This window comes from Drepanopeziza brunnea (genome assembly GCF_022702325.1).
Source record: "Drepanopeziza brunnea f. sp. 'multigermtubi' strain 214-2 chromosome Unknown ctg8, whole genome shotgun sequence".
NCBI lineage: Eukaryota > Fungi > Ascomycota > Leotiomycetes > Helotiales > Drepanopezizaceae > Drepanopeziza > Drepanopeziza brunnea.
Genome location: NW_027094071.1, coordinates 2214011 through 2234794, shown reverse-complemented (window position 1 = coordinate 2234794; position 20784 = coordinate 2214011). Strand labels below are relative to the sequence as shown.

Below are 20784 nucleotides of genomic sequence, written 5' to 3'. Positions count from 1 at the left end.
TCGATCCCGTGGGCCGAGCATATGGGCTCTCGCCTAAAGTCTTAAATCACTAATGTGAATGCGCCTGGACTCCTGGAGAGAAACAGCTACTACTGTACTGTACGTGCTACAAGTACTCTGTAGACGAGACGCAGGAAAGAGACCTAGGCTAATTAATTCTGGGGAGAGCATGTGCAGGTGAGTCTTAGACCAGGGCTTGAACCAATAAACCTATAACAATTCAGACTTAAAGAGTATCTTTAAGCAAGTAATTAGCCTGTGCAATAGAATTGATAAGGTTTGAGCTATTCAGAACCACCGCTTTAAGATTCATAGGGCTAAACTAGGTCCGACATTTATTCAGAGGGGGGGATAGGTAGTAGAAGTGTATCCCAAGGATAGAGAGATACCTCAGGCTGAATAGACGCAAGTACAGTAAAGGAAATGACGTGATCGGCTTCAATGATTTGACGCGGAAATCAAGCAGTTCTTCCGCGTGCATTTGCTCCATTTAACGACCTCGACAGAACGACAGTCGGCCCAAATCAAACTCAAAATGAAATTTTCTTGATCGCAAGCCAATGATGAATCTGGTTATAAGCTGCCCTTGACACTCAAATGTTCGACCCCGTGCCGTACTTTACTTCGTACTGTACAGTAAACAAGGTTGTATCAAGGTCTGGGGTAACGGAACTCGGCTCCGGAACGCTTATTTGAGCTGATCGCCGACTACAGCCAGTACCATAGCACTAACGGCTACCGGCATGCTGACGGGAGGTACGTTACTAAGCCTCGAATTCGATAGTATGATGATAAATTGCTAATATCAAATTATGTCTTGCCAATAGTGATACGGTACAGATAGCACTACTATCTTACTCGTACAAACTCGTATGGAGATGGAACCATTCGCTTTTCTGGCTCTCACTCGGTTCTCGTAGCTCATGACAACTGGTCAGGCCCGACCAACACTTCTCTCTCCCCCTCCGCGTAAATTGATGAAACGAACAGCCATGTTAGGCAGACAGAACTCGACGTCACTTTGACCTGCTGACAAAAGTTCACGTCCCTGAGCGTAACTGTACCACTTTGCCACTAGCTCCTTGCAGTACAGAAAACGGACAAAATTCAACTATCCGGTTGCCTCGCCGATACCAGCTACTTGTTTTTCGCATGCCATTCAGCGTAAGAATGCGAAACTGTGCCATGAAAACAGAGAGAAAATATGTCAAGCCGCTGGAGCCGCTGGAGCTCTTGTGAAAGGGAAACCTGGATACCGGATGAGGACTCCCGTAACCTTGTATTCGATTCTAAGCGCAGAAGGGAACTTGCTGAGTGAAGTAGAACGGGAGCGAGAGTGCGAAGCCGAATCGGTGAGCATAGGAGTCTGGGACTGTAGAGAAACCGATGTTAGACCTGAAAGAATATACGGATTGCTTATTATTTGACGCCCCAACGATGCTTTCTCGTCAGGCTTAGAAGCCCTTACTTATCAGCGAGTGCGGAGAGCGTGAAATGAGCGGGTCGTCGCTGATGCTTGTTTACGAATAGTGTCGATAACGAAGAATGGACGAAGCTGGTGATGAGGTTGAAACAGCATTCAACCCTTGCAAGTAGCGTCTTCGTACTAGTAAAACGTGATCATAACAGCAGTTAGAATAAGAACGTGTTTAATCCTTTGCCAAACCCTCACGCTACATTGATACATAACAGCTTCCTCGGTATGTTGACTACATTATATGCCGTTATTTTGGACCATCGGGCTTATACTACGTACTCAAAACAAAATTAAGGACTCCGAAATCCATGAAGCGAAGTTGGAACTCCACGTGATCGGAAATGTCTGAGACATAGGAAGCTTATTTCTCAACGGCTTCTCTCTACCACGTCAAGACACCATCTGCAATCGGTCAGGCGGCAGTCTATTGTGTAATATTGTGTTCTGTGTTCAACGGAACTTCGCCTGGTAACAGCAGCGGCGAAGGAGTAATCGGTTATCAGGAGAAGAAGAGAGAGCACCAACAGCCCTCAAATATAACGCCAATTTCTCGTTTTGGGCTAACAGAAAATCGCCCTGGAAAGAAATCTTAGAGTACGAAAGGCATTTGTACTCTCAAAACATGAGCATATCTTATTCACGAGATTCCAGAACTTGCTGAGCGCTCATACCTCCTGGCTTTAGTCACTGGTTGCAGCGGCTCAACCAGCTCAACGGCTTGACAGGTATGGGTTCCGATAGGATATGGCATGGCTCTGGTCACTCAGAAATCTGAAAATCTCGTACGTGTGACTCCTGATATTGGCATATTTTCCTTGATATACATAGAAACATACCCGTCTACAGTGACGTCCTCACTGATAAGATATGACAAGTCGAATTGTACCCAAGTGCACCATCATGGCACAGGAATAAGCCTTGCCGTTGCGTATAACAGTATGACCGGCAAGCACTACCAGGCTACAATCAGCGCAATAGTTCCATCTAAAGTTTCGATTCCCACATGGCTTAATGCAACGGGTACGACTTTGTACTTCCGGAAGTATACAGGAGAAAAAACACAACGGCGACGCCAAGAAAGTACACTCTCAGTTGGCCCTAGAAGCTTCATAGAAGAAGGTACAAGATTGTCGTCCTATGTCATGGGGCTCTGGACCGGTACAAAGGAGGGATCTTGGCATGGACTTGGGAACGGAACGTTGCCGCTCAATATACTGAGGTAAGAGCCGAGGCGGTAGAATAGATCAATGATCGAGGAATTGAGCGGCAAGATGCCAAATCGCCATGGGCTCGGCGAGTCGGCGGTACTTGGGCATGGCACTTTGGCAGAGTGGCATGAGAGTGCTCGAAAAGACTCCTACCTTCACCACTTCGCTAAGCAAGCACTAGCGCCCCTGAACCGGATTTCCAACTTCACTCACTTTCTGCTCGTCTTCTCCTTTCACTGCTCCATCTCGGCCTCTAGGGATGAGAAATTTTGAAAAGCATCTGTCTCATCTCTCACTTCTTCTTATTATCCTCTTCGATACGCGGAAGAAAGCTTTCGCAACCCTCTCAATCTAGGATTGTCAACTTCGCGCGTATATTGCCATATCAATCCTTTTTTTGAAAAACATAGTCGCTGCTCATTATATCGTCAAGAAAAGCCTCAAAAATCAACAAATCATGTCTTTTGATCTACTTCCTGTCCAGGAAGGTGGTGGAGAGAAAGAACCCCAAAATTCCTTGGACGGCTCTCTTGATGCATCGTCTATCGAGCTCGTGCTTCATCCCTTAATCACCATTGAACGAACACGTCCACAGTCTGGTCGTTACCCTTCAAGTAAGAGGCTTGCTGAAGTCGGCAATGATGGCGAAATCCTGATGCCAGCAACTCCCCTTGATAGACTTCCCAGCGTCGATGCTGATACCTGGGCTCCTTCCGGCCCCGAATCTCCTGGAACTTCTGACCGTATTTCGGGACTACGCGGCTTCTTGAAGAACTTCTCGACTGTTGGGTATCAGTTGATCCTCGTTTCGATTATCTGTCTCTTGGGTCCTGGGATGTGGAATGCTCTAAATGGTATCGGCGGTACGGCTCCGATTCTTGTCTTCAACTCTTCTCCCACATTTCTTAAAACTTGGGGAGCTTTTCGAGTTTTCTACTGACTTTGCTACAGGCGCCGGACTTCTTGCTTCAGGACCTTCCAATGATGCTAATGTTTCTCTATACTCCACGTTCTCAGTCATGGGATTCTTCGCCGGTATCTTTGTCAACAAGCTTGGCCCTCGTGTCTGCCTTGCAGTTGGGGGATTAGGCTATGCTCTTTATACAGGTAGTCTCTTCTGCTACAAGCAAATTGCCAATGAAGGTTTCCTGATCTTCTCGGGCTTGCTGTTGGGGATTTGTGCTGGTATCTTCTGGGCCGCTCAAGTAAGCCCCATAGGTTAATTTCTCATGGATTGACCACCGGGTGCCCTATGAGAGCAGGTGCTGAATATTGTTCTATCCAGATCTTCATGACCGTTTCATACCCTGGAGCAGGCAAGAAAGGGAGGGCGATCGGATCGTTTCTTGGTATCTACAACTCAGGTGCTGTGATCGGCAGCTTAGTAAGTTTTCTCGTCCAACTAACAAACACTTTCATCTCATCCTTGCGCCCATGCTCCGCAATACCAGCTTCCGTTTTCTTAGACTAACACAGAAATTAGATTTCACTAGTTCAAAATCTCCACTCCCCGGCAAACGAAGTCGATGATGGAACATTCATCGCCTTCATCGCCCTCGCCTTTTCTGGCTCTCTGATCGCCCTGACGGTCCTCCGGAAGCCTGAGAATGTACTTCGAGAAGATGGGACTTATGTCTCGCTCCCAGACACCAGCTCGTGGAAAGAAGAGATGCACGAGTCCTTCAAGGCTCTGTACTCGGACTGGTACATTCTCCTGCTCTTCCCCATGTTCTTCGCCAGCAACTTCTTCTACCCGTATCAGTTCAACACCTTCAACCTGCCCAACTTCGACATCCGCACCCGCTCCCTCAACAACGTGGTCTACTGGCTCGCGGAGATCGCAAGCGGGTACCTGACAGGCTGGCTGCTGGAGCTCAGATGGATGCGCCAGAGTACCCGGGCTAGATTGACCCTCTGCATCCTCGTCGTGCAGACCTGCGGGGTGTGGACCGCGGCCTACATATGGGACATGAAGGTTGCCGGGTGGGGAACGGGAGTGCTCAAGATGGACTACCATGCCCAGCTGTATCCCGTCTCGGCCATCCTCTACGCCGCCTTTGGATTCCTGGCGGCGGCCTACAACACCTATCTCATGTGGTATGATGAACTTTTCCGCCCGCGAGCGCCTGGGATAGATAGATCCATGCTTACGGTAGTAGGGCCATTGGATGCCTCATCGATGACCCCCAGAAGGTGGCTCATCTCGCTGGCTTCTACAAGGGCGTCCAGTCTGCTGGCGCAGCTGTCGCCTTCCGGGTCAACAGCTACCACATCAAGGCGGGCAGCGAGATCATCTTGAATGGTGCGCTGTTAGCCGGGGGTCTGGCTATTGCCTTGCCGTTGGTGGTGAAGAATATCAAGGACCGTCCATGATCATGATTGTGGCGGCTCCGAGACTCGGAAGAATGGTAATGTGCTTGATCGCGCCTCGCGAAAAAAAATAAAAAAAAACTATCGCAGCGCACTAAATTGGTATGCTTTCTTGGACTTCCTGGGTTGTTGATCGCTAACTTCAACTTTGAGTTATAACAGATATTTGAGACGAGAGTCGTTTTGGCAATCCCGTACCTTAATGTTTGGATGAGTGGTTAATTTGGCGTAGCTGAGCATCGTACAATAATTTTGCTTCCAGGGGAAAAGGGCATGGTTACAGTGCTAACAATAATTTACCTATTATCATCAGAGGCTGGCACTTTTACAATATTATCACAGTTCGCGCGGGCTTTGTTTCCCGTCTCTCGAGTCAGATATGTCCAGGCGCTGGCTACGAAGTTCACAGCAAGCAAGGAGAATCCCAAGTCAGATCTCAGCTTTCAATTATGGCCTATCATTGAATCGACTCAGAGTTCTTTACCAAAAAAAAAAAAAAAAAAAAAAAAAAGAGGATGCGCGCCCTGACATGAACAAAATAGCAAACGAGTGAACAAAACCATCATTAACCTCTGAATGGAATAGTGAACACCCTCACTCACCAAGTGTCCTACTATCAGCGCGCCCATTCACCTATCTACCTAGCTCGCCTCCTATAACACAGCTGTAGGCTATACACATATATATATATACACCTCCGCTAACGAAGACTCAAGCAGCAAGAAGCCGCAAACCGAAATTCCAACAAGTCACAGGAGGCTCTGGGAGGTAGGTCCTGGTTTCCTGGTCTGGTGAAAGGTGCGCAGATACAGCTTTACATGTAAACAAACAATTAGTAATAGCGAGACTTGTTAGAGCCTTGTGTAGAGATCGGTCGGTTTGTCTGATGGGCGTAGTGAGACGGTTAGGGCTTGGACGTGTAGGTGATAGATATCGGGAATCTGCTGTCACGTCTCGCTTTAAAATGTCGGTAGGATATGAGTGGATATTAATATTGATTTGTGGTTTGTTTTCTTGAATGACGACATCAACTAGTTTGTTGTATTGATATCCTACTCGCTTAGCTTGATACGCATAAAAGAAGAAGGAAGAAGGAAATAGTATAATGGTCTCACAGTCGTCTGAGGCTGCGTAGTTTAAAATTACAATCAGTGTTCTGATTAGATACTTGCATGAATTTAGGACTAGAGCTTCTAGATGGCGATAAATTATTTATTCGGGAGAGATTCGTTAACTTAAAAATACAAGCTCCTTCATCCTATCATATCATCCCAAGCCTCTACCAGTCTATCCCTATATTCATTCACATTTTATACACCCGCTAACCACTCATCCACCCGAAAAGCTCTCTCAGCCGTCCAACCTCTAGTCCCCCCCGTCTCCCTTTCATCGTCACCCAGATCCCCACCACCCCGATCAAACCCAATCCTCCCACCCCTCCAAGCAACGCACCCATCAACAACTGGCCCTGCCTCTCACTCTTTCTCACCACTTCACTATACCTCTCGTTCCCAAAACTAACCCTAGAGTACTTCGTCGCCCACCCCAGTCCCGGCACCCAGATTGATATATTCTCCTCCAGCCACTTGCGCGCTTTATACAATGGCGAGATGACCGAAGCGCGCATCTCCGTGTAGTTCTCCAGCGCGAGATCATTGATGGCGTGCGCATCGGGCGTCCTGAGCCTCGAGTACTCGGCTAGCGCTTGCGCTCTGGCTGACGGGCTGGGAGGGGAGGTAAAGTGGGCAGGGGTGGTATGAGAGTCGAGGATGGTGAAGAGAACGTGGACGTCTTCGAGGCCGGCGTTCATGCCTTGGCCGTAGAAGGGGACCATGGCGTGGGCGGCGTCGCCAAGGATTACGACAGAGGAGCCGAAGTGGTATGGTTGGCATTTTATGCTGATGAGGGGAAGGTGAGGATTGGTTATGAAGGAGGAGATGAGCACGTCAGGGGAAATGAGAGATGTGACGCCCGGGAAATATGTATCGAAGAAGGTGGGGATCAAAGAGGGCTCGGATTCAAGGGAGGCGAGATGAGAGGAAGGGATGAAGAGGGTACATGTAAAGGAGCCATCCTGGGGGTTTGTTTAGCATGGATTTCATATGTAAAAGGAGAGGGGATGTACTAAGCTGGGTATCGCGATGAACATGAAGTCCCGGCCAGGCCAAATATGTAAGTGGTGTGGCGAGATGGCGAATCTTGTTGAAGGTTCTTGACCTGGTGCGATGTCTCTTGCCTCGATGGAGAACTCGCACCAGAGCGTGTCGATGTAGGTCTGCTGGTAGTCTAAGCGAGCATACTTCATCAGGTGATATCTGACTGCCGAATGGGCTCCATCTGCGCCGATCATGAGATCGAAGTCGATCTCGACTTCTCGTGCTCTAGTTCCTGTAACTCCCTTAGAGGAATCCGCAGGTGAGATTTCGAACCAGGCTTTATTCTTCTTGAAATCAGCTCCTGTGAGCTTATGATTGAAGAAAAACTTGACGTTTGGCATGGATTCCAATTCGTCTAGTAATGTCTTGTTCAAGCCGCCACGATCGGCAGCATAGAGTGTCTGTGACAAATCAGCAAGAGCTACGATGCTGCTGTGGTGCTGGGTGGAGGCGTACCCGTCCATGTATATCATAGTCCTGAGCTTGCTCAGTAAACTGCCCAGAAGGAGTTTTGCCATGGATCATCCGTCCTCGCATAGGAATCGTCTCGCTGATGACTTTGTCCAGGAGATCCGGTTTACCAGACAGTCTCATAGCATTGATCCCGCGTTCGGAAAGAGCCAAGTTAATTGATCTAGAGAAGCCGAGGGGCGTAGTCGACGGGTCTCGAAGGTCTGGAAACGTGTTAAAGAGTGAAAACCCTTATGCATTTACATAATCGACGTGTAAAGAGTGCAACTTGAAAGCAGCAAAGCTTCATGGAGAGACGATTTTAGACGAGAGACAGATAAGTTCAGAATACTTTTGCCTAGCAATTGTTAAGCCCGCAATCGGATAAACCTGAGCGACTTGCACTAGGAACTAGGCACTAGTCTTTGCCACTGACCTTTCTCCTTGGCCGTGCTTTCGCGAAGATACTTCGGCACCCTATACATATACCTGATTGTGAGAGTTGATAAAACGAAGAAAACAGAATCGCATTAGGACAGTTTTGAAGCCATGACTGAAAAACAACGCCGACTGAAATTTCAATCGCCAAGCGGCAAACGGCAAGAGAAAGAGAACATACCACTCCGTAACTCATATATCTCAACATCATGGTCTCTTTGAGCAGCATACAAAGCAGCAAGGGCTCCGACTGGACCAGCTCCAACCACAACGGTCTTTTGCCTCTTCGGCTGCGAAGCCATTATATGTCTTGTCGTTTTTTGATTTTCTCGTTTCGTGTTATTTTGCGTATGAAAAATTGACCAAGAGAAAGTAAAGGCAAAGGTAAACGGAGGGGGAGAGGAATGGTGACCGGTACAAACGCCGGAGTGCGGCCGCTTCGCTTGTGGCTTGGCTTGATAATTGCACATCCTGGCCCCATGCCCCCTTAGGACCATACTCCGTATTTTATATGCATGTTGCTTCGAGGCTGAGAAATACTTCACAGCAAAAGACTTCAATTCACCCCGCCTTGACTTTTGAGAACCGTTATTTAAGTGCTTTCTTTCTTACCTCTCCCCGGCGACCATAGCTCCATTAAATCTAGGCCGCGATCATGGCTGCCGAAGCTGCGAAGCAATGCATTGGTGTGGCCTGCGAAAAAGATGCTGGCACTCTGCAGTGTCCGACCTGTCTGAAGCTGGGTATAAAGGACAGCTTTTTCTGTTCGCAGGATTGCTTCAAGAAGAGTTGGGTATGTTCTTCTATACTCCTCTGCACTGAGATGACTTACCAGAAAATGCGCTCTCCCGAATCCTCCCAGGCTGACCGAGTCGCAGAGCTCCCACAAAGCCATCCACAAGACCAAGGGTAACTTCTTCCGTAATCTCATAGCCCCGAGAGTTGTCTCTAAACCCAACACAGCGGGTCTCTATGATCCATTCCCCGGCTTCGAATATACCGGTCCTCTGCGCGCTGTCTACCCTCTCTCCGCGCCCCGCAAAGTACCCAAATCGATACCGCATCCCGACTATTGGAATGATGGTGTACCGAAGAGCGAGAACACATTTTCAGGCCGGACGAAGATTGATATTCTGGATAAGGAAGCCCAGGCGGCTATGAGAAAGGTGTGCCGGATGGCGAGAGAGGTGCTGGACATTGCGGCGGCAGCGGCTGTGCCTGGTGTGACCACGGACTACATTGACGAGATTGTGCACAATGCATGCCTGGAAAGAGAGGTACGAAATACCACATTCTGCGCTGCTGCTCAATGCTAAGTCCACAAAGTCATATCCCTCGCCATTGAATTATGGCAATTTTCCCAAATCCGTTTGCACGTCCCTAAACGAAATCATCTGCCACGGCATTCCCGATCAGCGAGTCCTGGTAGACGGTGATATCCTCAACATCGACGTCACATTATACCATGGTGGCTACCACGGCGATTTGAACGAAACGTACTACATCGGCGACAAAGCAAAGGCAGACCCCGACAGCGTTCGAGTTGTAGAAGCTGCGCGAGAATCACTAAACGAAGCTATCAAAGCTGTCAAGCCCGGAGGACTGTTCCGAGAATACGGCAACATTATCGAGAAATACGCCAAGTCAAAAAAGTGCAGTGTAATCCGATCATATTGTGGACACGGCATCAATGATAAGTTTCACTGCCCGCCCAATATCCCGCACTATGCCAAGAATAAGGCTGTGGGTGCCGCGAAGGAGGGTATGTGCTTCTCGATCGAGCCTATGATTGCGCTGGGCAGCTATAGGGATAAGACTTGGCCCGATGATTGGACTAGTGCTACGGTGGATGGGAAGAGAACAGCCCAGTTTGGTATGTGTTCTTCTCCGCATTCTTTGGATTCTACTCATACATTTTGCAGAGCATACTCTCTTAGTGACGGCTGATGGTGTTGAGGTGTTGACTGCAAGACTTCCCAATTCTCCCGGAGGACCGATCGCTATGCCAGTAGTGGAGGCAACGAATGGAGATAAGAAGATCTAGTCGAGAAATAATGCCTTTGACCGGAAGATAGAGCATGCCAGGACGGCGCTATACAGTACCAGCATACACCAGTCTCATCAAACGATTCCACGGAAGACAACGGATGCACTTGATAGGTTGACATCCGGACCCCGCAGGAGGTGTGACAGTGTCTAAGGGTATTATGATTGTCTAGGTCAACTAGGTACTCGAAGATAGAAACCAAAATCGCCTTCTGGCTAGTCTCGTCCTTGAACATGAATATCCAAATCGATATCTGATGTACAGCCATGGTTCCTATCTGATATGCAGCCGTTTTTCCTATCTGTATTCTTATATCTCTCAAGTTGCACGTAGTCGTGATGTAAGGCCATATCCTGGTTATATATCGGCTCCGGCTTTACCTGGCGGAGCTAGAGTACGGTAGTACCCAGTACCTTATCTGAACAATTGCAGCTTCACATTTCACCATTCTCGACGTCTAGTCTTCAACAACTGCGATAGCTTCAAGGGCCCTATCTTATTCACCAAAGAATATCCGCATCCTCTCCCGTGGCGTTTTCCTAAGCCCGAAGTCCTTTCCCAACCATCCCAACCATCCCATCTCGTCTCGCCACCTCGATTCTCGAGTTTCCCGCCCCTTCCCCACTCTGTCCGCGCCGCCAAAAATATCCTCCGGCTCCTCCCCTTGTCCTGTTTTCGACCCGAGCTCTGACCTATTCCTCACCACTACACACTCAACACTGCAGACGCGCAGTTTTCTCACCGGGGAAAAGGAAATTCATCAGATTCGATCAGATTCGCGTAAACGCGCAATTCGTTGCCCAGTATGATGTCTGGTGAAGCTTGGCTGTACCTGTTGGCGGTACTGATAAACGCCGTCAATCTGTTCCTGCAGGTTTTCTTCACAATCATGTACAGCGATCTCGAATGGTACGTGCAGCTCTTTCGATCTCTACCGCAGCTCCAGAACCGGCTGCCAGACGCCCAATCGACCTTGGGGCGCAATAAGGACAGCAGCTGTGCCAAATTGACGGGCAACAAAGAAGAAGCGGCCTCAAGCAGAGCATTGGCTAATAGCTTTTACAGTGACTACATCAACCCCATCGACCTCTGCAATCGCCTGAACAGCTACATCGTTCCCGAAGCAGCTGTCCACGGTGCCCTGACCTTCCTCTTCCTCGTCAGCGGGTATTGGGTTGCCCTCCTGCTCAACCTGCCGCTCGTAATATTCAATGTCAAGAAGTATGGTCCTAAATAATGCCCTTTTTTGGTGTTCCAGCCACGGGCGCGCAAATGATAGTGGTGTGCTGTGTAGGACCAGGCTAACAGGACTCTAGAATAGTTGACAACGCACATTTGCTGGATGCTACTGAGATCTTTAGAAAACTCAACGTTCACAAGAAGGTACGCTCCTCATTTCTGGAGCTTTTACATTAGGCACTGGGATGCCTGGCCATAAGAGTGGGGCTAATATGGATTGTGCGCAGGAATCCTTTATAAAGCTAGGCTTCCACCTCATCATGTTCTTCTTCTACCTCTACTCGATGATCGTGGCCCTGATCCGCGACGAATCGCAGTGACTGCAGTCGTCAATCAACAACAAATTCGAGGCGTAAACAGTGGGCAGCTTCATTGCGCGGATCGAGGCTTGAAAGGCAGGCTGGGTGGGCAAAGCTTGAAGGGGAACGGATCTATGAGAGGATAGGATATCGCGCACAAAACACTCCTCACGACTAGGCATGACGGACGGCGGCTGGGATTCTCGTGCTGGATTTCAGGTGCGGTCTTGTACAGTGCGGCTATAGGCGCATGCATTACTTCGAGGCCTCATGCGTGGTGACGTTTGGCGTGGATAGATACAGGCATGATGGTTGTAGCTTCTTTGAGCTATTACCTTTGCTTGTAGTAATAATAATTGTGATGAACGATCGGTCTACAGGCGTTCCAGCATCACAGTGGTACGGTGTGAGAAGCCTCAAACGGTCCGCAATGGGTTTTCAGATCTCCCAAGTGCCTCGAAAGGTAGGTCGAAAAACTTCCTGGCACACAGATCTGGAAGCCAGCCATCATCTGCCTGAGCCAGAGACGCTGGAATATCGCTTATGAAGTATTCTGATATTGTCACGTGGCTCGCGGAATAGAGTTATTCCTAGCGTAAGGCCCTGAACCACCTCGATATTCATGGTAAGATGAAATCAGTTTGCGCCAACGCTCCTCAGTCGCAACTCAGTGATTTTCCAAAATCCCAAGAAAACAAAACAGAGTCCTTCATATCACTACAACCAACATGGCAGATTTCGGCGCTTACCCGCCGAACATGGCGCCCCAAAATGCCCTCATCGTCCGACAAGCAGCAGGCCAGAACCACGAGGTCGTTCAATACACAGCAGAAGACCTCTCGCGGCCAACACAAGGCCCCGCCAACCCCTTCAAAGATGAAGTCAACTCTCTAAAACGAAAAAATGTTCTCACGGGCTATGCGGAAGAGACATATATCAGCGAACACACCTTCAGAAGCCAACATCGAGCGGTGGAGCGCGGACCGGGCAGAGAGTACCAGGGCGGTGTGGCACAGAAGGAAGAGGCTGCTAGGATACGGGCGAAGAGGCAGAAGAAAGGGGATGCGACGGTCGCGGAAGGCGATAATGCATATGTCGGTCCGTGGGCGAAGTATAAGCAGGCGGAGTACGAGGACGTCGAGGAAGGAGACGGGTTGGCAAGTGGGGAGGAGTACGAGGAGGTCACAGACGAGGAGGACGTCATACTGAGCGGCGCCGTCGTGCCTGCGCTACCTCAAGCTATTGCGAAACGGAAAGAGGCCGAGGAGCGAGGCGCCGAGACGTCGAAGTTTGAGGGCAGCGAACAGTATGATTACCAGGGCCGATCGTACATGCACGTTCCGCAGGATCTGGATATTGATTTACGGAAGGAGCCGGGCAGCACGAAGAATTACGTGCCGAAGAAGCTGGTACACACATGGAAAAGCCATACCAAGCAGATTTGCGGACTCAGGTTTTTCCCTGGCTCAGGACATCTTATGCTGTCTGGGAGTGCGGACACGACGGTCAAGATTTGGGATGTGTATCATTCGAAAGAGCTGCTACGGACATATTCGGGCCATACGAAGGCGCTGGCGGATGTCACGTTCAATCCCTCTGGTACTCAGTTCTTGTCGGCTTCATATGACCGCATGATGAAGCTGTGGGATACAGAGACAGGGCAGTGCGTAAATCGATTCACTACGGGTAAAACCCCTCATGTTGTAAGATTCAACCCGGACCCTGCACATGCGAACGAATTTCTGGCCGGCATGTCCGACAAGAAAATCGTGCAATTCGATGTCCGCACCAGAGAAATCGTGCAAGAATACGATCACCATCTCGCAGCGATTAACACGATTACTTTCGTAGACGAAAACCGCCGCTTCATGACTACCTCCGACGACAAGTCTCTCCGCGCCTGGGACTACAACATCCCCGTGCCCATCAAATACATTGCAGAACCACACATGTACCCCATGACGCGGGCGTCGCTCCACCCGTCCGGCAAATACGTCGCCTTCCAGTCCTCTGATAACAACATCTTCGTTTACGGCGCCAACGACAAGTTCCGCCAGAATCGCAAGAAGGTGTTCAAGGGGCACAACAACGCCGGATACGCGGTGGACGTGGCGTGCAGCCCCGACGGGCAGTTCATCGCGAGCGGCGACACCGGCGGGTACGTGTGCTTCTGGGACTGGAAGACGTGCAAGATGTGGCACAAGATGCTGGCGAGCGACGGGGCGGTGACATGCGTGGAGTGGCACCCGCAGGAGACGAGCAAGGTCGTTACGGCGGGGCTGGACGGGGCGATCAAGTACTGGGATTGAGCAGGCCCGAATCGATGCAATTTTTACATCTACCTAATGATACGAAAGCGGAGACAGAAATCTGTATGTATGTGCGTGAACGGTGGCGTTTTGGGTGTCTGGCGACGGCGTAGAAGGAGGCTTCGAGATGAACTATTACTGTGTTGTATATATAAGAGTATTGTGCCTGACACCACCGTGTGAAGTCTTTCGTATGTGAATGCGAATGCGAATTCGAATTCAAATGCCAGCAGCTCGCTCCCTCTTTCTCAACCAATCTCATCTCAATCTTCATTGTGCCCATGATACACGCACACATACATATACATATATGATCTTACCTCGCTCTTCTATCTGCGACCTCTATTTGTGCTAGCTGCCTTGCCTTTCCTTGCCTTACCTTTCTTGCTTTCTTCCCTTCCAAATATGCATACGCAGGCAGAGGAGGCGGAAGCGGAACGGGGAAGACGGTTTCCTCTCTTTCCAGATCCACGGCCCCGTTTCTTCGTTTATTCGTATATATTTACATTCACGCCTAGGTTTGTATTTATATTTATATTAATATATCTGAATTGGCTAAGCTCCGCTCCGTACCGTTCCGTTCCGTTCCGTTACGTTTCGTTTCGTTTCGGTTTCATTTCGTTCCGTTCCGATTCGTTTCGTTTCGTCGGACCACTTTCCTCTTTTTACTTTTCTTTCCTTTCTTTTTCTCAAAAGGGGAGAGGAGAGGAGAGGAGAGGAGGGGGGGGAGAGAGGTTATCAAGCTATGCTGCGCTAGTAGAGATCCTGGTAAAGTAAAGTAAAGTAGTACCCGCCTGTCCATTCGTAGACACATACTAGTAGTCATTGTAGCAGTATCATACAGCCAGTGATATTGCTACCTGGGTACTTAACTGATGATACGAGAGCTACCACTCTCGTGCAAAGAAGGAGCGTCGGTGGCTTTGCTTGCTATGGATATGGATCGGGTTTGGGGCTAGGACGATGCTTTGTCACAGACAGTCAGTTACTTCTTTTTTCTATCCGGGAAGCCGTTGTAGGAACAGGTATCTATCGATGAGAAAAACATAAGATGAATAAGGAAGGAGGGTATTGAACTAGGGGGGAGGCTGCTAGAGGTGCTTGAAAAAAAAAAAAAATTTCTCGAGTTTTTTTTATATTATATCCGTCAGCTAAGTGAAGTGTCACCTCGTGGTCGTAAAGAAAATATTCGACTCCAAGAGTAATACTGGCGCACGGGTGGAAAAACAGCGCCGGATCGGATGACCTGGAGTCCAAGAGATGCCGTCTGTCTAGGCAGCTGCCCTGGCACGTCTTCCGTATCTCAACCCATCCCGTCTCCGAGAAAGCCAACTGTCAATCTCCCATATTCCTAAATCGAATGATTGATACGACACGACTAGAGAGTGAACGGAAGCTGTCCATCCACCGAAATCTCCGGGCATTTATCGAACGAAGAAAGCCTCAGCGGTGTTCCACGGCGACGGCCACACCGAAATCGAATCATCGTCCGTGAAAGAGATCTCGCTGGCGTTGCCCCGCGCTCGTTCTTCCTGGAACAGAATCAACTCCTCAAGCGGCCCTACAATAGAGGAATAGAGGTCGCCAGATAGAGCACCATTTTAAAAACAAAGAAACTTTGGATCTCGAAAGCCAAGTAGCGTGCGCCTTTTCAAAGAAGAGTTTCCGGAAATACTGTGATTGGCTGCAGAACATTCGTCTCGTGATCTGCACATTTTCGACTCTGGGTCCGAAGACATAGATCCGGTCGGCGGCCCAGTTGACGTAGATCTCGGGTGGTAACTCGAAGCCGTGGCACTCGAAGCTGAACTCGAGGCTGTAATGCTTCTTGGCTTCAGTGCGGGACTCCATGTTGACGTACAGGATCGCTGGTGGTTTGCTGTTTGAGAGGAAGAAGTAGGGCTATTGGTCCTCTTCGTCGCTAACCCTGTCTGTCTAGAAGTCATCGACCTCCTCGAGGCTCTGGATACTCAGGTCGATGTTGCGGCTGGTGAACGAGGCTACTCTCCAGACCTTGATTCGTAGCTGCTACAAAGCATCCGCGTCTTCGAGTATCCCAAGAGCGCGACCAACTAGATGTACACTTCCAGTAATGAACGCATGTACCTCTTCCGGTCCATCTTCAGCGTTGCTCTTGGTGCCTACTTGACGGACATACTCAAAGGCATCCTCGACGCTTCGCAAAACATGGATCTGAGTAGCAAAAGATGGGTCCAGAGTTCGCCACATATCTGCAAAGGTCCTCTGCATTGTAAGCCCAGCCAGAGCTGCTGCATCGGTGGAGAGATTGACCTGATCTTCCTAGAGTCAGCGGATGATGAGGCGAGGTAGGATCCGCCTCTGGGGAGCATACCTTTATTAGATTTTGAGGCCGGGACTGTAGGACAGAATATGACATGGTCGAAATTGATTCTATTTTGTGATGAAGCCGCTTTGAAGAGTCCTTCTAGAAGGTCAACAGCGTCGCGGTGTCCTTGTTGGTTGAATATGAGAACCCGAGGCCCGGGTCTAGGATTTCGGTCAGCATGGTACGAGTTGAAGCCATCTGATAGTATACTTTGAGATAATTTCGTCCCCAAACCACTTCGTAGCGACAAGTATACTGTCTGCTGTATGTGCACCATCCAAATACCAGGTGATGTTTCTTTCAACCTTCTTTTCGCACCTTCCTCGCCAGACCACTTGCTCGAGTCCGTCCACAAACTCCTCGGGCAGTAGCTCAGAGTCGATTTGAAACTTGGGATCTAGCTTCCTGAGAAGCGTTTCGGTCAGAGCTATTGCGAGGCTCGCGTTCGATTTTTGAAAAGGTGCATCGGGGCGGATCTTCACGCCACCCAACCGTCGGTCAAGTCCAACGACACCGAAAGACTTGACAGCTCTCTCCTCGGCTCGCTTCTCAACGACTTTCATCGCAGCTGGTAATTGCGGCACACTGAAAGACGGGGCTCCTTTCTTCTGAATGCCAGCTTTATGCCACGCAATCTTGTCGATAGTTTCACCCAGCGTAAACGTATGATCAATTCCAAGCGTAGAGATCCCCGTCACAGCCGGCTGATCCACGATGTTCGTAGAATCATACTCTCCGCCGACTCCAACTTCATAAATAGCAACATCTACATTCTCTTGCAGGAATACGTGGTAACTCATGAGATTCAGGTATCGGAAATAGACCGGCTTCTCGAAGGGGGCATCAGACTTGATAGCTGCGGCTTCAAGCCTATCCCAGACTTCGAAAAAGTATTTGGTGAAGATTTCCGCTGATATCGGAGCAGAATTGATACGGATCCGCTCGCGAACGGCGATGAGATGCGGTGAGGTGAAGAGGCCGATGTTTTTGGGTATATCATGTGACTTACGATAGTGCGAGAGCATCGAATCGACGTATGCGCATGTTGAGCCTTTGCCTTTCGTACCAGCGACGTGAACGATGTTTAAGCTTTCCAAGTCACGTTGCTTACTTTCATGTTAGCCTCCATCCGGATACTGAAGGAGATTACAAACCGAGTATCCGATCCGGGCGAGGCATTTTCTAATCTCGTGATTAGATCCCTCGTCAATTCTAATATTGGCATCCCATCGCTTTTGGAGGATTTCATGTGGTGTCTGAAGGGTATTAAGGAGATTTATAGCCTCCTTTGAGATATCAGCAAGGGTCTGGGGTCGTTTGGGAGAAGGAGCAGGCTTTACATCGTAGGTTCTTGAAACCGTCACAGCGTAGCATCGTCGTAACCGGTATCTGTTTCGAAACGGAAGAGAGTTCAAAGATCTCCATAGCATGCGACTTGGCAGTATGGGCCGCATATGGTCGATTCTTAGGGTCTAAGGGTCTTCATAAGATAAGGAAAGTCGATATCGGTCATGAAAGATTGAAAGATGAGATGCTAATGGTTTTATTTGGGAATATATCGAGTCTCGCTTAGTCAGCAGATTGTATGGTTAATGGTTCTCGGCTCGGTCCGACCGTATTCTGTCTATATATTCATCTTATGGCCGCTATCGCCATCACTATCTCAGACTTTCGAAATCGGTTTCAAGATGAGAAAAGCTAATAATAAGCAATTTCGGCTTACCGCTGACGACGCGTCCGGCTTGGTCATGCTAGCGGGTCTGGTATTAACCAACCCCTTTATCTTGCGCTTATCACGTTTGCAAAGTGGGCCCTAGACGAGAGACTACATATGCGAACCTTGGGACTCTGCCCTAGAATTGTTTCTATATCAATTTCCTTGCTCAGAGCATCTCTTGTTTACTATGTCTCGGTTAAGCTGGTTTGCTGGATCAAACAAGAAAGGCTCTTTGTCCTTGTCTGGGCGTGATGCCGAGAATGTCAATGTCAAGTCAACAGCATCCATTTCCGAGGCCCCTACTCCAGACACGGACGATGAATTCCATGCTCTTTCTCAAAAAGAAGTGACAGCACGTCAAGTGGCGCCTCTGGTGCTACTGTTAACTAGTGCTGCATTCATAAACGTGAGCTTTCCATATCCTGAAGCAGAGTACGATTCTTACACCTATCCATCCAGACACTTTCGATTCAGTCCGTCGTCATTATTCTGCCCGGCATTACTGATGATCTTGATATCCCAGAAACAAGACAGCAATGGATCGTTTCGGCATACTCGTTGACAGCGGGCTCGTTTCTTCTCCTGTCCGGAAAGCTAGGGGACGTGTACGGGAAACGATGGCTGTTTATCATCGGCTGCTTCTGGTTTACGATTTTCACTCTGGCAGTAGCGTTCAGCCCAGTTGAGATATGCATGTATATCATGAGGGCTTTGCAGGGTCTGGTAAGTGTCAACTCTCTGGGCTAAACATGATCATCTGGCTTACTTCTCAGGGAGCTGCGATAACTGTTCCTACCGCAATTGGAATTATCGGCTATACGGTACCTCCCGGACGAATTAAGAACTACAGCTTTGCATTCTACTCCGCTGGGGCGCCTACAGGACAGGTATTCGGGAATTTACTGGTAGAGATCCTATGCAGCTTTCGTTCCTCTATCCCCATCCGCTGACCTATCTGTAGGGTGGGATAATTTCCCAATACGCAGACTGGAAAGTGGTATTCTTCGTAATAGCTGGAATGGGATTTGCCATCGCCGTCTCAGCCATCTTCGTCATTCAAAAAGAGCCCTCCCGAGGTCAAAGCACGGCGGACGCCCGAGCAGCAAGCGTCGACTGGATAGGCGCTTTCTTTTTCACCGCGGGAGCACTCTTGCTACTCATTTCTCTTTCAGAAGGGGCATCTAGCGGATGGGACACGCCTTACGTCGTTGTTCTCTTAATCCTGGCGCTATTGCTAATTGCTATCTTTGTTTACTGGCAACACTATCTCGAGAGCCGGGCTCGTGAGCCTCTCATGCGTACATCGACGTTCCGGAACGTGCGATTCTCCGTCGCGATGGTAATTGCCCTTATCTTCTCAGCTGGATTCACAAACTTTGTTGTCTACTCAACCTACTTGTAAGACCATAAACTCAATTTCTAGCCAGGCCACTGATCGTGAGGCAGCTATCAAGACTATCAAGGCCACTCACCAATCCAAACTACACTTCGTTATATCCCACTGGGTATCTTCGGCAGTAAGTCCAGCTTCCAGGCCCAAGTTCAACTCCAGCTAACGGTATGCAGTACTCGGTACCGTCGCAGCTGGCTATTTGATGGACCGTATCAGAGGTAACTACATTCTCATCGTTGGCTTGACGCTGGGCACAATTTCCAACATCCTCTTCGCCGTCCCAATCCCGCCCTCAACAAGTTACTGGGCCTACGCCTTCCTCGCGATGTGCTTCGCGGGCATCGGCGCTGACACGGTCTATCCCTGCCTCGGTCTCTTCATCACCCAGTCTCTCCCAAGAAAAGACCAGAGTGTTGCAGGCGCGATGTTCCAGACCTTTGCAGGGCTTGGAAGGGCCATGTTCTTGCCAATCACTGCCACTATCCAGGATTTTGTGCAGAGGAAGCTCAGAAATCAGGGAAAGGGGGAGCTTCCGGCGCTGCTGGAAGGGATCAGGGCAGTGGAGTGGTTCTGTGCTGCCGCTATGGGTTTCTGTTTGCTTCTGACGATCTGCGGGCTGGGGAATATGGGGAAGATTGGATTGCTGAAAAAGCTGGGGACTGTGCAGTCAGACACCAAGGAGAAAGATGAGGAGGTGATATAGGCAGATGTGAGTGAGGTGCAACCTGGCAGGTTGCAATTTGAGAGCGGGACTCATGGTACAAAGCCTTTTGGCGTGAGTACTACTTCTGAAACTGGTTAAAAGTTCAACACGCAGGGCGAAATAATGGGCGGAAGTATTTAGCATAAATTGAATATTTAATTTATCTAAGTCTGCTGGATCTCTTCAATTATCTCATACTTCTTTCAAACGAAAGTGTATATATCATCCTACCTTATAACCAACCTTGCTACCCTTCCCTGCAGTATATAATAGTCAGTGCGCTGACTTTGTGACCTGCGGGCTCTCGGTCACAGTCAGGACAAGCAAGTGTCCTAGGTCAAGCAAGTGTCCCACTTTAAATGGTCAGAACATTGAAAATACTAGCATTCTATATACAAAAAAAATGCACAACGCAACGAATTTTGATAATTATATTACATAAGAAAAGTCGGCATTTTTTTGAATAAAATCAATTGACTTAGCATTTGATTCTATATCCGAACTTTCTTGTAGAATACCTTTAATTAGACTCGATTCGCGGAATTCGTCGTAATTTAGCTGTTCTACTCGTGAATTATTAGTCTTAATTAAAAGATCAGGCTTAAGAAAATCGATATAGCTCTTCGTTTCT

The 20784-nt window shown here is 48.9% G+C and overlaps 7 protein-coding genes across 7 annotated transcripts; 4 read left to right on the top strand and 3 right to left on the bottom strand.

The window, feature by feature from the left end:
- Window positions 1–3142: 3142 nt before the first annotated feature.
- On the top strand, window positions 3143–5058 carry L3040_005342 (uncharacterized protein; the record flags this gene model as incomplete). Its single annotated transcript, XM_007288770.1, has 5 exons — window positions 3143–3548; window positions 3637–3890; window positions 3971–4069; window positions 4169–4782; window positions 4845–5058. The coding sequence occupies 5 exons, from the start codon at window positions 3143–3145 to the stop codon at window positions 5056–5058; spliced, it is 1587 nt and encodes a 528-aa protein (XP_007288832.1).
- A 1318-nt stretch (window positions 5059–6376) lies between these two features.
- L3040_005341 (uncharacterized protein) lies at window positions 6377–8401 on the bottom strand (the record flags this gene model as incomplete). Its single annotated transcript, XM_007288769.1, has 4 exons — window positions 6377–7129; window positions 7181–7612; window positions 7668–7885; window positions 8281–8401. 4 exons carry the CDS (start codon window positions 8399–8401, stop codon window positions 6377–6379), a joined length of 1524 nt encoding a protein of 507 aa, XP_007288831.1.
- Window positions 8402–8754: 353 nt separating this feature from the next.
- Window positions 8755–11705, top strand: L3040_005340 (uncharacterized protein; the record flags this gene model as incomplete). The annotated part of the gene is made up of 10 exons (XM_066157336.1): window positions 8755–8892; window positions 8978–9008; window positions 9063–9376; window positions 9426–9972; window positions 10022–10107; window positions 10608–10949; window positions 11021–11055; window positions 11212–11367; window positions 11463–11529; window positions 11613–11705. The coding sequence occupies 10 exons, from the start codon at window positions 8755–8757 to the stop codon at window positions 11703–11705; spliced, it is 1809 nt and encodes a 602-aa protein (XP_066011642.1).
- A 707-nt stretch (window positions 11706–12412) lies between these two features.
- Window positions 12413–13993, top strand: L3040_005339 (uncharacterized protein; the record flags this gene model as incomplete). The annotated part of the gene is made up of 1 exon (XM_007288766.2): window positions 12413–13993. The coding sequence occupies one exon, from the start codon at window positions 12413–12415 to the stop codon at window positions 13991–13993; it is 1581 nt and encodes a 526-aa protein (XP_007288828.2).
- A 1424-nt stretch (window positions 13994–15417) lies between these two features.
- On the bottom strand, window positions 15418–15844 carry L3040_005338 (uncharacterized protein; the record flags this gene model as incomplete). The annotated part of the gene is made up of 2 exons (XM_007288765.1): window positions 15418–15525; window positions 15611–15844. 2 exons carry the CDS (start codon window positions 15842–15844, stop codon window positions 15418–15420), a joined length of 342 nt encoding a protein of 113 aa, XP_007288827.1.
- An 84-nt stretch (window positions 15845–15928) lies between these two features.
- L3040_005337 (uncharacterized protein) lies at window positions 15929–17794 on the bottom strand (the record flags this gene model as incomplete). Its single annotated transcript, XM_066157335.1, has 6 exons — window positions 15929–16021; window positions 16100–16290; window positions 16347–16501; window positions 16551–17446; window positions 17495–17626; window positions 17681–17794. 6 exons carry the CDS (start codon window positions 17792–17794, stop codon window positions 15929–15931), a joined length of 1581 nt encoding a protein of 526 aa, XP_066011641.1.
- A 450-nt stretch (window positions 17795–18244) lies between these two features.
- L3040_005336 (uncharacterized protein) lies at window positions 18245–20153 on the top strand (the record flags this gene model as incomplete). The annotated part of the gene is made up of 6 exons (XM_007288763.2): window positions 18245–18463; window positions 18517–18780; window positions 18831–18962; window positions 19019–19455; window positions 19504–19574; window positions 19624–20153. 6 exons carry the CDS (start codon window positions 18245–18247, stop codon window positions 20151–20153), a joined length of 1653 nt encoding a protein of 550 aa, XP_007288825.2.
- Between the last annotated feature and the right edge of the window lie 631 nt (window positions 20154–20784).